The sequence below is a fragment of the Sapajus apella genome, unplaced genomic scaffold (genome assembly GCF_009761245.1).
Source record: "Sapajus apella isolate SASKATOON/1434 unplaced genomic scaffold, GSC_monkey_1.0 scaffold126, whole genome shotgun sequence".
NCBI lineage: Eukaryota > Metazoa > Chordata > Mammalia > Primates > Cebidae > Sapajus > Sapajus apella.
Genome location: NW_022437066.1, coordinates 4,358,416 through 4,372,406, shown reverse-complemented (window position 1 = coordinate 4,372,406; position 13,991 = coordinate 4,358,416). Strand labels below are relative to the sequence as shown.

The window sequence follows — 13,991 nt, the reverse complement described above, 5'->3', positions numbered from 1 at the left end:
AAGATGGATGCTGGCCCCACAGCTCTGGACCCGCAGGACAAGCTGGACAGAGGGCAGAGGGCGTTCATGTTTTCGCTACTATTACTGGTGGCTTTCCTTCCCAGCCTTTCTGGTGGGTGGTCAGACACAGGGCAGAACTTTCTCAAGAAGGCAGCCGAACGAACTCCCAACAGTTTCTTCCAGTGGGGAGGACAGAGGAAAAAGAAGGGTCTTCCAGGCACCACTGTGGGCCCAGGATGTTGGCTGCGTGGAGGCAGGGGCTTGGATGAAAAGGCACAGATGACCTGACGGAGCGTTGCCCCGGCTTCCTCCTCCTCCCCGTTTTGGAGGTGGCTCTGTTTGCCAAGGATGGGCTCTGGGGAGGCTGTTTGCAGAGGCTGGGAGCCCAGCCTTGCTTTAGGACAGCCTCACAAAGTATGGGGTCCTCAGGGGTTTCCCAGGGGGGCTCCATGCTCTGCCCACTCTCGCTCTGCTCTGTGCCCTGACTCAGCGGAAACAGACTTGAGCTCCAGGTATGGCCTGCCTGCGGCTGCCAAGCTGGTGCTGGACATCTGCAGAGTCCCTGCGCCTCTCTGCCCTGGTCCTGGCTCTCTAGCCATCTGGTCAGCAGGCCATGGGCACATCTCACATCTGTCCCCTCCCTGGAGCCCGTGGCTCATTCTTGCTGGGTCCCACTCGGTCCTTTCACCTGCTTAGACCCCTGGGTCTCAGGGGCTTTCTGAGGCTGGTGACCTGGGAAGTCCAGCCTTTCCCTCGGTACAGTGGGGCCATCAGACTGGACGCCTCATATATCCCTGACCCCATTCTCAGGAGCCCCAGGGGCAGGCCCACTCTGGAGGCAGAAGTCGGAAAGGCGGGGCCGGAGCTGTGCCACCGCCAGTCTCCCCGGTAACCTCAGGCCAGCGGCTGCTCTGTCTGGACACCCAACATGTGGTCCCCGGTTCTGGACTGGGGAAGGCGGCCTCCGTGCTCGCTGCTCCTGGGCCGCCGCCGCCGGCAGCAGCCAACAGGCAGCTGGGCTGGCCTGGCCGGGCTCCAGAGGCGCAGAGCGGGTTAAAGTGTGCGCCAGGCCGGCCGGCGCGGGCGGGGGAGCGGCCTGGTGGGAAGTGTGAGTTCCTCCCCGTCTGCCTGACAGCTATAAAGGCGGCCGCCAGCGCAGAGCCGCCACTGGGCTGCGCCCCTCCCGGGAACCCCCTCTCTTGGATGCTCTTTGAAGTGGGAGAGGGAGGCGGCGCAGGGGAGGAGGGGAAGGGGAGAGGAGGCCGGCCGCAGCCTCTGCACTCACGCAGCCCCCACACGCACAGGCACCTGGTGCCGCCTGCCCTCCGAAGCTCTTGCCTCTTTCTCTGGGAGGACAAGCTGCTGGCCCCAGACCAGGTAGGCCACCTTGTCCCCATCCCCTTCACGTTGCAGCCCCCACCAGGCCAGCCCACTGCTCAGACTGGGGCTGGGGGTGGGAGCACCCCGCGCCCTCTGGAGTGGTTACATAACGTGGGGAGGCTTGTGGGGAGGGGTCCGGCCCGCAGGGCACGGGCAGGGTGGCCCCTCAGCACCTAGCCTTGTGCGCCTGAAGCTCTGTGTGCACCACAGACCTCTCTGCTGCCGCCAGCCGCTGCTTTTGGACCCCAGGGAGGGGATGGATCCCTGTAAGCGAGGCCTGGCCTGAAGCCAGCGGTGTCTGGAAGCCTTAATGAAAAGCAAGTGTGAGGCCGGCTGGCACCTGTCTTCAGCCGGCAGGCAGAGGCTGGGGCACCCTTTAGCCAATGGCACAGTGGAGGGGGCTCCTGTGGGTGTGAGGCTGGGGGTGCAGCTGGAGGTCTGCAGGGGAGGTAGGTGGGGGGCAGGCAGCGGGGGCGGGGTGTCAAACTCCAGGGTGCATGGCCATGTCGTCCGGGCTGCAATGGTATCCTTGGAGTAACCGCTGAAAATCTGCAGGTGCCGGGCGTGCAAGGAAGCTTGAGGCTGCTGAGGAGGGAGGGGCAGAGCTGGAGCTGGCCTCTGGGCTGGCAGGGGTGAGGGGTGACCTCCGTGCCTTCTTCTCCTGGAATTAGCTGGGCATGGAGTCGAGTCCCCGAGTTTGCTAGTGTGCTACGCTTCTGTGAGGCTTGGGGCACATTGGGCCCCTCTCTGGGCTCCAGGTTATGGGTGCAGGCTGCATGGTTTCTGAAATCCCTTCTTTAACTTGCTGGCAAGTGACACTCAGCACCTGAGCAAGCCCTGGACAGAGGCCGTGGAGGATCTGTTCTTCCTTCTTCCCTTCCACAGGGCAGGGTCGGCGCCGAGGAGGGGGTGGCGAGGGCTGAGGGCCCAGAGGCTGGACAGTCTTTCCACTGGACTTGATTTGACCCCTGGCAGGTGTTTTGAGCCAGGGGTGCTGGCTGTTGGGAGGGAGGTCAGCCATGAGGCCCTGGACTGCTGACATTCAGGCACAAACTGCACCTCCTCCCACTCCGCCCCTCCCCCAGTTCCATCTTCTCTCCAGGGGGTGGGGAGGCAGCATAAGTACCTGGGTTCTGCCTCACCTGAGTGCTGGCTGTTGCTGGGTGCTGACTGTGGAGGCTGCAGGTTCCCCTGGGACCTGGCCAAGCTTATCCCCAGGCACTGACCCTCAGCAGTCAGTGGCATCCTCCTACAAGGCCAGCACAGGCTGAGCAGGTCAAAATCCCAAGGTGCTCCAGCCACGGTGCTGGACTGAACCCTTTGAACCGCAGCCTTTCCCCACACCTGGGCCCCCAGCCTCTCAGCAGAGGCCGGCTGTCTCCATGGCCTTTCTCCAGGGGTTTGAGGACTCGGAGGCAAAGTCTGGCATGCTTCCCTGCACGCCCTCGGATCAAGGGTGGCACAGGCTTAGCACGCTCAGCACCGCTGGGTGTCTTGCCTGCCACAGGCATTGCTAATCATTCATCAAGCTCCGTGTTAAGCCTAGACTGGGGTGGGGGTTCATCCTTCCCCAGGGTCTGCCAGTTAGTTCCAGATACCTTTGAGGCCTGGGCACTGACTGGGCCCTCAGGGCTCTCCCCGAAGCATACCCTGGTCACCTGGAAGAGAAACGGAGCTGGCCTGGTGGTGACGGTGGCCTTGCTTCCTAGGATGGACGGCAGACAGCAATGTCCCTGCTGGGCCTGGTCCCTGCTGGTTCTGGTGGTTGTGGCTAGGGACGCAAAATCAAGTGGGGCCATGGTGAGTGGGGCATTGTGGTCTGAGGGCCCCATGCCAATCCCCTTCCCAGGTGCTGTGTTCACTCCCAGATGGGCTGGCTTGGAGGGGGCTGTGTGGTCACGTGCCCTGGATCCCAGAGCCCCTCTTGGCTCCCAGGACCTTGTTCCCAGAGCCAGCCAGACCAGCTCTGAACTGGGCCCTGGCTACCCTGGAGCCCCTGGCAATTTGGCAGGATAGGGCAGAGAGGTCTGAGTGCTTCCCTTCCAAGCAAAGGCCCCAGCATGCCTGGTGGGCTGAGTCCTGCAGAACACAGTGGTCCCAGGGAAAATGAGGACAGTTAGGTGCGGCCCCAGGAGCTGGCCAAGCCCCCAGGCCATCCTGGGCCTTAGGTCAGGGAGGACCTGTGGCCCATGGTTCCTTGGGAGTTCCCTCCAACGCCACCCAGGAGATCTGAACCCAGGCTGCCGAGTGACCCTGTGGGGACCCCAGCCAAAGGGCTATGTCCTCTGGTCCTGCTGGTGATACCCTGGGGCATGGGGTGGGGGGCAGTTTGGCCCTGCTGGGCACTCTAGCCTTCTACTGTCTTGGGGGGCCTCTCACCCAGGACAACAGCCCGACGTCCAATAGCCTGGAGGGGGACGCCGACGCCACAGCCTTCTGGTGGGGGGAGTGGACAAAGTGGACGGCGTGCTCCCGCAGCTGCGGGGGCGGGGTGACATCCCAGGAGCGGCACTGCCTGCAGCAGAGGTGCGAGGTCGGGCATGTGGCCCCTAGGGGCTGGCATGAGGGTGGGGCAGTGGGCAGGAGAGGGCGGCCGCCCTTCAGCCTGGTGGCTTCTCACCCTGGGAGTGCTCGCAGGTTGGGGACAGCACAGGCTGAGTCTCCCCGTCAGCCTCTGCTGGACGTGGCTATGGATGGGTCCTGGCACTGGCCCTGGGGTCCTCCATGCTTCAGGGCACGAGGGAAGCCCCTTCATGAGAGGGCAGGAGCTGTTTCTAGGGGTCTGTCCTAGAGAGGAGACCCACCATGCCTTCTCTTCTCAAGATCTGAGTGAGGGTCTTCAGAGAATGCCAGGGAGCCCCCAGAGAAGCACAGGCCCTGCAGTGAAAGCCTCCGCTGCCAGACGGACCCAGTTCCAATCTGGTCTATGTGACTCCCTTGCTGTGTGACCTTGGGCAATTCACTTGACCTCTCTGAACATCAATTTTCTCATCCATGGCATGGAGAGCATGCTGGTCCCACCTCATACTTCTGAGAACACACAGCATGTTTGTGCACCCAGGCCCGGGCTGGCACATGGCTGTGTGGTTGTTTCAATTCTGTGTACTGAGCCCCTGTGCTGTGTGGTGCTGATGTGGAAGTGAATCGCATCTCACTCCCCCTAGGCTCTGGTGTGTGTCCGGGGTTGGAGTTGAGTAGGGAGGAAGGAGCCCTCCGGGTCATGGGAATCGGGACATTCTGGACCCCAGGGCCGTGCGGCCAGCCCAGACGGCATTCCTGAAACTCTCCTGCAGCCCTCACTCTGAGCGTGCATCTTTCTGCCAGGAGGAAGTCCATCCCGGGCCCTGGGAACAGGACCTGCATGGGCACGTCCAAGCGGTACCAGCTCTGCAGAGTGCAGGTGAGGCCTGGCACGGGCAGGGGCACCATGGCCGGCTCTCCTCCCTGTCATCATGCGGGTTTTAGGGCATCTTCCGGTGGCCCCTGGGCTTCCCAGGCGTTCTGTTCTGGGCCTGCTCTTCAAGGAGATCCCAGGGACAGGGTTGAAAAGAAGGCTGAGGGGAGCCTGGGCTAGGACAGAGCCATCCTGGGTCCTGACCACCGTCCCCGTGCGCACGCGTGCTCAGCAGTGTTGGGGTGGATGCCTTGCTCTGCTCCTGGAGCTTCAAGCGCAGCCTCCGTGTTTGGGGCCTCTGCTGGCAGTCCCACTTTACTCACATTTGTGTGCCTGGCGCCAACAGGGAGGCTGAGCAGTTGCCAGCCCTCCCCGTCCCGTGAAACAGTCCCCTGGGCTGCTCTTGGAGCCCTTCTGCTCCAGCCCCCATCGGCTTCCTTCGGTGGCTGGCCGAGGCTGGGGAGGAGGTGCTGACTCTGATCAGGCCTCAGGGGCAGCTCTCAGTGGGGTCCTGGGGAGTTGGAACCTGAACACCTTTCCAAGGACTGCAGGGCGTGAGGCTGGGGCACGCCAAGCTGGGGTCTGGAGCTGCCAGGCTGGCTTGTGTGGCCTGCCTGGGCAGGGAAGGGGAGCGGCTGGGGGTCTCTGGGGGCGTGTGTGCACTTGCAGGGAGTGAGGGGCTAGAGGGAGGCAGGTGACCACAGCTTCTGTGTTGGCATCACCTGGTCAGGTGCCCTCCTAGAACGGTGCAGCTGGGGGTTGAGGGAGGGGCATTTATGAGCTCTGGCATGAGAGGGACCCAGGTTTGAGTCCTGGCCCCAGCACTACTAAGCTGGGTCCCCTAGGACGAGTCTGTTGCCTGCACACTGGGTTCCTCTTTATGAAGCCGCGATCTTCCTGATTCAGGCGGTGTGCATGGCCGCAGGCCAGGTGCCAGGCCCTGTTCCGGCATGGTGGCTACACGGTGAGGGCCTGCTGAGGACAGGGTTGAGGCGAGCACCCATGCCAGCTGTAGTGGGGTCACGTCCCCTCCACTGCAAGGCTGGGAGAAGGCATGGTGGGGAACGGGAGGGCTGGCGTCGGGGGCGGAGCTGCCCTTCCCTGCATCCTTGCTCCCTCCGGAGTGTGTGGGAGCACTGGGCGGGTGCATGAGAGGCCACTCCATGGGCCCTGGGCCCTACACGGCTGTCCCGGCTGCAGCCACTTCCTGCTTAGCCTGGACAAAAATGCCTTTGTCGGGCCGAGTTCCTCCTGGAGCCTCCCTGTCCCCTCGATTCCCAGGAGTGTCCGCCGGACGGGAGGAGCTTCCGCGAGGAGCAGTGCGTCTCCTTCAACTCCCACGTGTACAACGGGCGGACGCACCAGTGGAAGCCTCTATACCCGGGTACCTGCTGCCCTGGGGACCCCCCTTTCAGGGAGCTGACTGAACTTTGGGAGTAGCCCTTTCAGTACCCGGGGCCAAACTTGGCGGGTGGGCAGGTGGGGAAATGGAGGTGGTCAGACGAAGAGGCAGGAATGAACCTGGGTCTCCTGAGCCCTGGCCTAGGGGTCTGTCCCCTCCCCCATGACCCATGACTTCAACGTAGGACAGGTCATGGGGCTGAGTTCCCCACAGGCCTGACCTCTGAGGGCAGTGGTGACTCCCCCGTTTATTGCCTCCTGGGCATCTAGAGGAACCAGCCTAGACGATCCCATGTGGGGACTGCCCACATAGTCCCATGGGAAGCAAGTAGTTCAGGCAACAGTGTAGATGCTGGGATCATCCTTCTCCTGCTCACCCAGCAAGGGCTAAGGCTGGGGTGCCCAGGGCCAGCAGCACAGGGGTGCTTTGTTGGCTCAGACCTGCAGAGGGAGAACCCCAGCTTGGGTCTCAGGCCCTGCTCTCCACTCGCAAGGAGGCAGAAGCTGGAGCTCACAGTGTCTGGGCTGAGCCCGACGACTCATCAATTTCTGCCACTGAGACGGGGGCAGGTCCCTTCTGTTCTCTGGGCCTGAGTTGTGCCATCTGTGCAATGGGAGCTGTCTCAGAGGAAAGAGAAGGAAGTCCCCTGAATCCCACCGTGCAGCCCACCTGAGACCTTCTGCCTCGTCTCCCCACCAGATGACTATGTCCACATCTCCAGCAAGCCATGTGACCTGCACTGCACCACCGTGGACGGCCAGCGGCAGCTCATGGTCCCCGCCCGCGACGGCACCTCCTGCAAGCTCAGCGACCTGCGAGGGGTTTGCGTGTCTGGAAAATGTGAGGTTGTTAAACGTTGTAGCAAAAGTACCACCGGTCTCACTGCGCCGACTGCCCGCCCGCCCGTGGGAGGCAGTGGCGGCCCCGGGCCTGGCCACAGTGCCCTCCCAGCAGCCTCTCCCTCTCCTTTCCTGCAGCCCATCGGCTGTGACGGGGTGCTTTTCTCCACCCACACGCTGGACAAGTGTGGGGTCTGCCAGGGTGACGGTAGCAGCTGCACCCACGTGACGGGCAACTATCGCAAGGGCAACGCCCACCTCGGTAAGGCGGCAGCGCGCCCTGGAGTCCAAGCAGAGGAGCCTGGGAATCGGGGGTCCTGAGTGTGCTCCTGCCTGCAGCCTCCTGGGCACCACTGGGCAAGTCCTTCCCCTCTAGGGCCACCTGATTCTGCATCCAGGCCCAGGCGAGCTGGCCTGGTGATTGTGGGCCTCCATTGGCTGGCAAGAATGGGCAGCTCTTTGTTGAGGACCTTGTGGGTACCAGTAGGCACCGGGCTTTGGGTTACATTTGCCTTTTGAGGCCGCCTGCAGGGAGGTGTTAACACCACACTTCTTTTTTTGAGACAGAGTCTTGCTCTGTTGCCCAGGCTAGAGTGCAGTGGCTTGATCTGGGCTCATTGCAACCTCTGCCTCCCATGTTCAAGCGATTCTTGTTCCTCAGCCTCCTGAGTAGCTGGAGCTACAGGCATGTGCCACCACGCCCAGCTAATTTTTGTATTTTTAGTGGAGACGGAGGTTCACCGTGTTGGCCAGGCTGGTCTCGAACTCCTGACCTCAAGCGACCCACCCACCTCCATCTCCCAAAGTGTTGGGATTACACGCATGAGCCACCATGCCTGGCTAACACCACACTTTAAAAAGGGAGAAACTGGCGCCTGAGACCCATTCTCCACTCGGATATGAGATTTGACCCTGGGATGCTGGATTCTGGGGCCTGAGTTTCAGAGGCCCCCTGTTTGCTCCACACTGACCCAGCCCAGATCCCTTCCTTCCCTTGGGCAGTGCCTGTCCCTTTCCTAAGCTGCGGGCATTTGGTCTGACGTTCGTGTCCAGCTCTGGCCCAGCCCTCATGGGAGTGGGTGTCTGGCATGGGACAGCACTTCTACTTTTGGAGGGATGTCACTCAAAATGCTTGGTGTTCAGCTGAACACATTCTGGGTCTGAAGACATGCTGGAGGAATGCAACTGCGTTACTGCAACTTCCAGACCGAGGAAGGCAGGGCAGCTTCAGACCCACTTAGCAGGTGGGGAACATGGCCCAGAGTGGGATAATCTGCCAAGGTCCCAGTGAGGCCAGTTGAGTCTAGGTGAGAACCAGTCCTGTTAGGGCAATGGAGGACCTGGCTGTGTCCTGGAGGTGGAGGGAACGGCCTCAGCCTGCCACGTGAGGGGTAACTGTGGCATGTGTGTGTCGGCTCCAGGAAGTGCCAGTGGGAGGGCACTGGAGAGGGTGGGGCTTGGACATGCCACCTAGGGACCAGCATGCCGGACTAACAAGGGGCAGGGTTGGGGCAGAGCTGCCAGGCAGGGGTGTGAATAATGCGTGCTGGGTGTCCAGCAGGGTGAGGTGGGCAGAGGCCTTTCCTTTGGAAGCCTCGCTATAGGAGGCATGAAGTGAAGGAGTCTGATTTTCCTCCCTTCCTTCCGCAAACCTGCTCCCACAGCCTCCTGCTGGACCCAGGGCATGCAGACGGAGAGCAGGTATTCAGGCAGCACATGTCTCGTAGGGCACCTACTGTGTGTCAGGCACTGTGTACACAGTGAGCCTGAGAGATAGGGCCCCATCCTCATGGGACTTAGCCTGGGGCCTGGGGCTGATATGCCAACGATCCCCCTAATTCTTCTGCGTGCTCACAAGGTAACGCATTCACGCCTGGCAACAGCTCTACATGACTGGCAGTATTCCTGTTGCTGAAATGTGCAGAGACAGGCAAAGAGAGGTTAAATAACTCGTCTCAGGTCACACAGCCACGAGAGGCAGAACTGGGGGTGAACCCTGGGAGCCCGCTCCTGGCCTGGGGTCCTCTCAGCTGAGCTACACTCCTGCCCCCGACCAGCCATGCCTGGTACCCATCTGGGGGCTGTGGGATGGGCTGGGGCATCAAATGCTCAGGAATCCTGTGAGCTACTTGCTAATTTGAAATTAAAGTACAACAGCCTATAGTTAAATACATTGTGTTTAAAGCAAAGTCACCATTTCCTAATCCTTTGATGTCTGTAACTTTTTTTTTTTTGAGACGGAGTTTCGTTCTTGTTGCCCAGGCTGGAGTGCAATGGTGCAATCTTGGCTTTTTGCAACCTTGGCCTCCTGGGTTCCAGCAATTCTCCTGCCTCAGCCTCCCAAGTAGCAGGGATTACAGGCGCCCACCACCATGCCCGGCTAATTTTTTTTGTATTTTTAGTAGAGACGGGGTTTTACCACGTTGGCCAGGCTGGTCTGGAACTCCTAACCTCAGGTGATCTGCCTGCCTCGATCTCTCAGAGTATATAACTATTTTATCTATGTGGCAAGGACACCGTCTATGGGTGTTCTGTAGCCTCTCTTCCCAGTGGCATGCCCAGTGACATCATGTTGGTAATGTAAACAAACACAGCGTCAGCCACTTGCTTCAAACTTATGTCTTGAAACCCAAGAGGAAGGAAAAAATAGTTTTAAAACGCATTTTGAAGTTAAGCTGACCGGTTACAGTAGCTTGAAATTGGCCACAGCAGGGGTGTTTACGCCACGGAAACTAACCAATGCTATAAGTCACAGCTCCTGTTACCCCATGTCTCCAAAGTGCCTGTTTTCCAGAGCACTGCTGGCAGTGAGGGACAGGTCATCCAAGGGTGCCTCCAGTGAGGGACAGGTCATCCAAGGGACCTGTAGTTGTGGTGGGGTTGAGGGAGGGATGGCAGGCAGGTGCTGGCCTGCAGGAGACACCCCCACCCAGGCTGGGAGTTGCACACAGAGTCCTCTGCTCCAGGAAGGATCCAGTGAAACAGACATCAAGCGCCAGGAAACCTCCGACCCGGAGACCCCCTTCTTTCCTGTCCCAGGGAGTACTAAAATCTCCTTCTCCCGGGGCCCCTCCCTCAGCCACCTGCCCGCAATGCTCTCCTTCTCTGAGCACCTTCCCTCCAGACCCTTGGGAGGACTCTATGACTGCCTTCCCACGGGCCTGGGGGTCTTGAAGACAGGTTCTGAGCCGGCTGCCATTGCCCGATCTGGACCCCAGCCTGGGGCCTGGCACTTAGGAAGGGCATAGGCAGAGTTGGAGATTCTATCTGCGACTCTTCTTGTTCTTTCTCACCCACGTCTTTGAGCCTCGTGAACCTTGAATGTCACCGTGGTGTTGTGAGAAGACAGGATTTCAAAATGGCAGTGCCAATGTGCGCAAGATGCTGGCTGGGGCTCCCTCGGTTGCACGGGGTCTCTTGGGTGACACATGCCAGAGTGGGACTGAGCTCCAGTACCTCCAGTGTGTTCTAGGTCCCTGTGGCCTTTGCTGTCCCTGGGAAGGGGCTGGGGCAGGCAGGGATAAGCCCTCCCGTGGCCTTCGTAGGAAGGGGTGAGCCTGGGCAGGTGCCCAGCTTGGTGGATCAGCCTCTGCAACAGGATAGGGCTCAGCTGAGCCACCCAAGTGGGTGTGGGGGGTGGGCCAACCCTTAGACAGCCACCGCTCACCTACCAGGAGCTCGGAGCTGGCGGGTGGCCTCCAAGGGTGCCTTTCCAATCAGGAGGGGCTCACTGTCATCCATTTGCTTCCAGGTTACTCTCTGGTGACCCACATCCCAGCTGGCGCCCGAGACATCCAGATTGTAGAGAGGAAGAAGTCTGCGGATGTGCTAGGTGGGTGTGCAGGGCCTGGCGGCTGCCTCACTGAGCTTTTGCTTGTGTGGCATTGTGTGTGGCAGAGAAGGAGCACTTGACCCTGGGTCCCTCCCTGCAGGACAGGGATGGGCCGGTGCTGTGGGCATGGCTGCAGGAGCCGGAACTTGAGCTAGCTCTGTGGGTGCGGCTGGGGTGCTCATAGAGGAGCCAGCTTTACCTCTATGCATGGAAGACCTTGAACTCAAGGCTGCTGGACCATGGGAGGATGGTGATGTTGGGTAGTGAGCTCCCTGTCACTTGAGAGCCTGGCACCGGCAGAAGCTGGGGTCCGCTGCAGATGAGATCCCTGTGGGGTTCCAGGAATGAGTCTCAGGAGGTGACAAGGTCAAGGTGGCACTGGGAGGAGGGAGGTGGCCAGTCCAAGGTCACCAGCAGCAGAGAAGCAGAGGTAGGGTTCCAACTTGGGGGCCCCATGCTGATCTTCACGCCGTTAGACAGTCTCCACTGGGAAGCTGGGCCGTGGGAGGGGAGTTGGCTAACCTGAGGATTCCGGAGTTATTTCCATGATGGATGGGGTGGTAAGGCCCCATCTTGGTGGCAAATTTTGAGTGTAGCGATCCTTGGTGACAAATTGTGGAAGGGCCCTCTGTGAAGCTGGAGCATTGGCCAAGCAATGTGCTGTGTCTGCACCCGTTGGGCCACAGTGGACAGGTGCTGACACCTGTGAGCTGCTCCATGCTCAGCCCTGCCCTTCACAGGGCAGGCTGGGGACCCAGGCTCTATGGGGACACTGTTTTTGGACACAGGGGCAGCCCCAAACGCAACACTACCTGGGCTTACTCCCCCCCACTGCCTCCCACTCCTCCTGGGAGCCAGGACTGGTGGGGTGAAGCCCACCTCCTAAGGGGGTGCTGGAAGAGGAGGCTTTGTTGAAGGTCTTCAGGCCGGGACTCACCTCGGGTTCTCCTGTCCCCTGTCCAGAGCCTAAGGGCCAGCCCTCCATATGTGCCCTGGGGTCTGAGCACCCCCGCCCCAGCAGGTCTGTGCTGCAGACAGTGGCTCCACCACCCAGCGCCCTGGGGTCTGCTGCCTGGCCCAGGTAGGGAGCCAGGCCTCTCGCCAGGCTGATTGCTTTGTCGCTTGCTTGCTGGGAGAGTGGAGAGGCCAGGAAACTCCGCGTTCTCTGAGCTGGCTGCAAAGCTCGCTCTTGAAACAGATGCGTGGAAATACCAAGGGTGGCCTCGGAGTACTGGGAAAGCTGCAGGAAGGAGGGTCATTACTGTCAGGAAACAGGTTTTGGACGAGAGCCACAGATGGAAACCTGGGCATATACCTGGGAACCGGGCCGAGACAGCCAGGCCCTGGCACGCTCCCACCCGCAGGACTTGGACTTGACTTTGTGTTATCTTCTGACTTTTCTATGTGAAGGGGGTTTTTGAAGCAGACACGTCCTGCTTGTTGCGTCTGCCTGATAATAAATTAATTGCCCCGGCTCCTCTGTTCATGTTGCATCAGGAATTTGGAAGCTGAACTCCTATTCTCCCACGGGCCAGTTCCTGGAACTGGCTTTAAGGACACCCTGTGGAAGACAGTGTCCCGAGTGCCGGGTCGGCCTCCTCCCTCCGTCCCCAGCCCTGGAGGTCCCCTGCCTCTTCTCATCCTGCTTGGCCCCAGGGAGAAGCAGTTCACCCAGAAACCCCACCAACTCCAGGCGGTTGCTCCAGCCTGCAGGGGTGGTGGGGAGCAGGCGCTGTGGGGCTTCGAGTGCCATTTCTTTCCATCCTGAGCTTCCATCAGGCTGGAGTCAGGCCCTCGGAGTACCCACCCACCAGGCCTCAGGAAGAGGGCGACGGAGATTGCACCAGGCTGTCCTTGCCTGATTGAGCACCTCGGCCAGGCCTGGGTGCACAGGTTGGGTCAGCATAGCCCTGCCTGCAAGGACAGCAGGAAGTCTCTGCTCCCGTGGAGAGGACGGAGCTGGCCAGCTCAGGGCGGTCCCCAGGAAGGGCTTGGTGGTCAGCACCCCACATGCCAGCCAGGTCACGGCGGTCGCCAGGAAGAGCCTGGTGGTCAGCACCCCCCATGCCAGCCAGGTCGGGGCGGTCCCCAGGAAGAGCCTGGTGGTCAGCACTCCCCATGTCAGTCAGCTCAGGGAGGTTCCCAGGAAGGGCCTGGTGGTCAGCACCCCCCACGCCAGCCAGGTCAGGGTGGCAGTGCCACTCTGTGTGGATGACCGGAGGGGCACCGAGGTCCCTTCCGCATCATCCAGATGGGGAAGCTGGAGAAAGTGCCTTGCCTGGGGCCACACAGTGGGTCTTCTTCGGAGCCGGACACCTGCTGCCTTATGCGGGCCTTCCACAGGCCACAGGCTGTCCTGCTCCACACCTGCTCCACAAAGTGCGAGCTCGTCACTTTGCAGCCCCTCAGCTTCTTCAAAGGCAGCTAGAAAAACAGGACTAAAAGGGTCCCCAACCAGTCACATTCAGCATCTAGACGAGTCCTTGACTATTGATTTTGGGCTGAGAGGAACGTGCATTTGCACCGCCTCCGCAATCACTGGTCCAGCTGCCCATGATGGGAGTTTCCTGTCTCTGGGGCATTAGGGCTGGGGTTATGGAGAGCAGGGCTGGTGATGGTTCTCTGAGCCGGTGACACTGGCTCCTCCCCCAGCCAGTCTAGCCCTGGGCCCATGTGACCGGCGGCTCTGTCCTTCCAGCTCTTGCAGACGAAGCTGGCTATTACTTCTTCAATGGCAACTACAAGGTGGACAGCCCTAAGAACTTCAACATCGCTGGCACGGTGGTCAAGTACCGGCGGCCCATGGATGTCTACGAGACCGGGATTGAGTACATCGTGGCGCAGGGGCCCACCAACCAGGGCCTGAATGTCATGGTGCGTGTGCTGCAGGCCTCGGGGGCCATGGGGGCCACGGGGGCCACGGGGGCCACGGGCACGGCTTCCCCAGAATCCGGCCACAGGTGGGGCTTCCAGCCAGTGATACCTTCAGGGCCACTGTGTGCATGCGCCCGGCAGCCTCACCACTGCTTGGGTTGGGCCTCACGTTCAACCACAGTTACTCATTCACTTGTTCTTTCGCTAACTCCCTCCCTCATTCATTCACTCACTCAGGTGTTGGTTCATTCACAGGCTCCCATTCACTCA

At 60.6% G+C, this 13,991-nt stretch overlaps 1 protein-coding gene across 7 annotated transcripts in view; it reads left to right on the top strand.

The window, feature by feature from the left end:
* Positions 1-829: 829 nt before the first annotated feature.
* Positions 830-13,991, top strand: part of ADAMTSL2 (ADAMTS like 2) — a 38,658-nt gene continuing 25,496 nt past the window's right edge. The window contains exons 1-9 of one of the 7 annotated variants that reach the window (XM_032261974.1): positions 1,296-1,377; positions 3,090-3,180; positions 3,764-3,906; positions 4,705-4,780; positions 6,056-6,158; positions 6,876-7,021; positions 7,154-7,277; positions 10,767-10,847; positions 13,546-13,721. In XM_032261974.1, the coding sequence (XP_032117865.1) occupies positions 3,091-3,180; positions 3,764-3,906; positions 4,705-4,780; positions 6,056-6,158; positions 6,876-7,021; positions 7,154-7,277; positions 10,767-10,847; positions 13,546-13,721 (939 nt within the window). In that variant the 5' untranslated portion in view covers positions 1,296-1,377; position 3,090. Of the gene's footprint in view, positions 1,378-1,867; positions 3,181-3,763; positions 3,907-4,704; positions 4,781-6,055; positions 6,159-6,875; positions 7,022-7,153; positions 7,278-10,766; positions 10,848-13,545; positions 13,722-13,991 lie in introns of those variants that run through there. The other 6 variants (XM_032261975.1, XM_032261980.1, XM_032261978.1 and 3 more) reach the window with 6 other exon arrangements.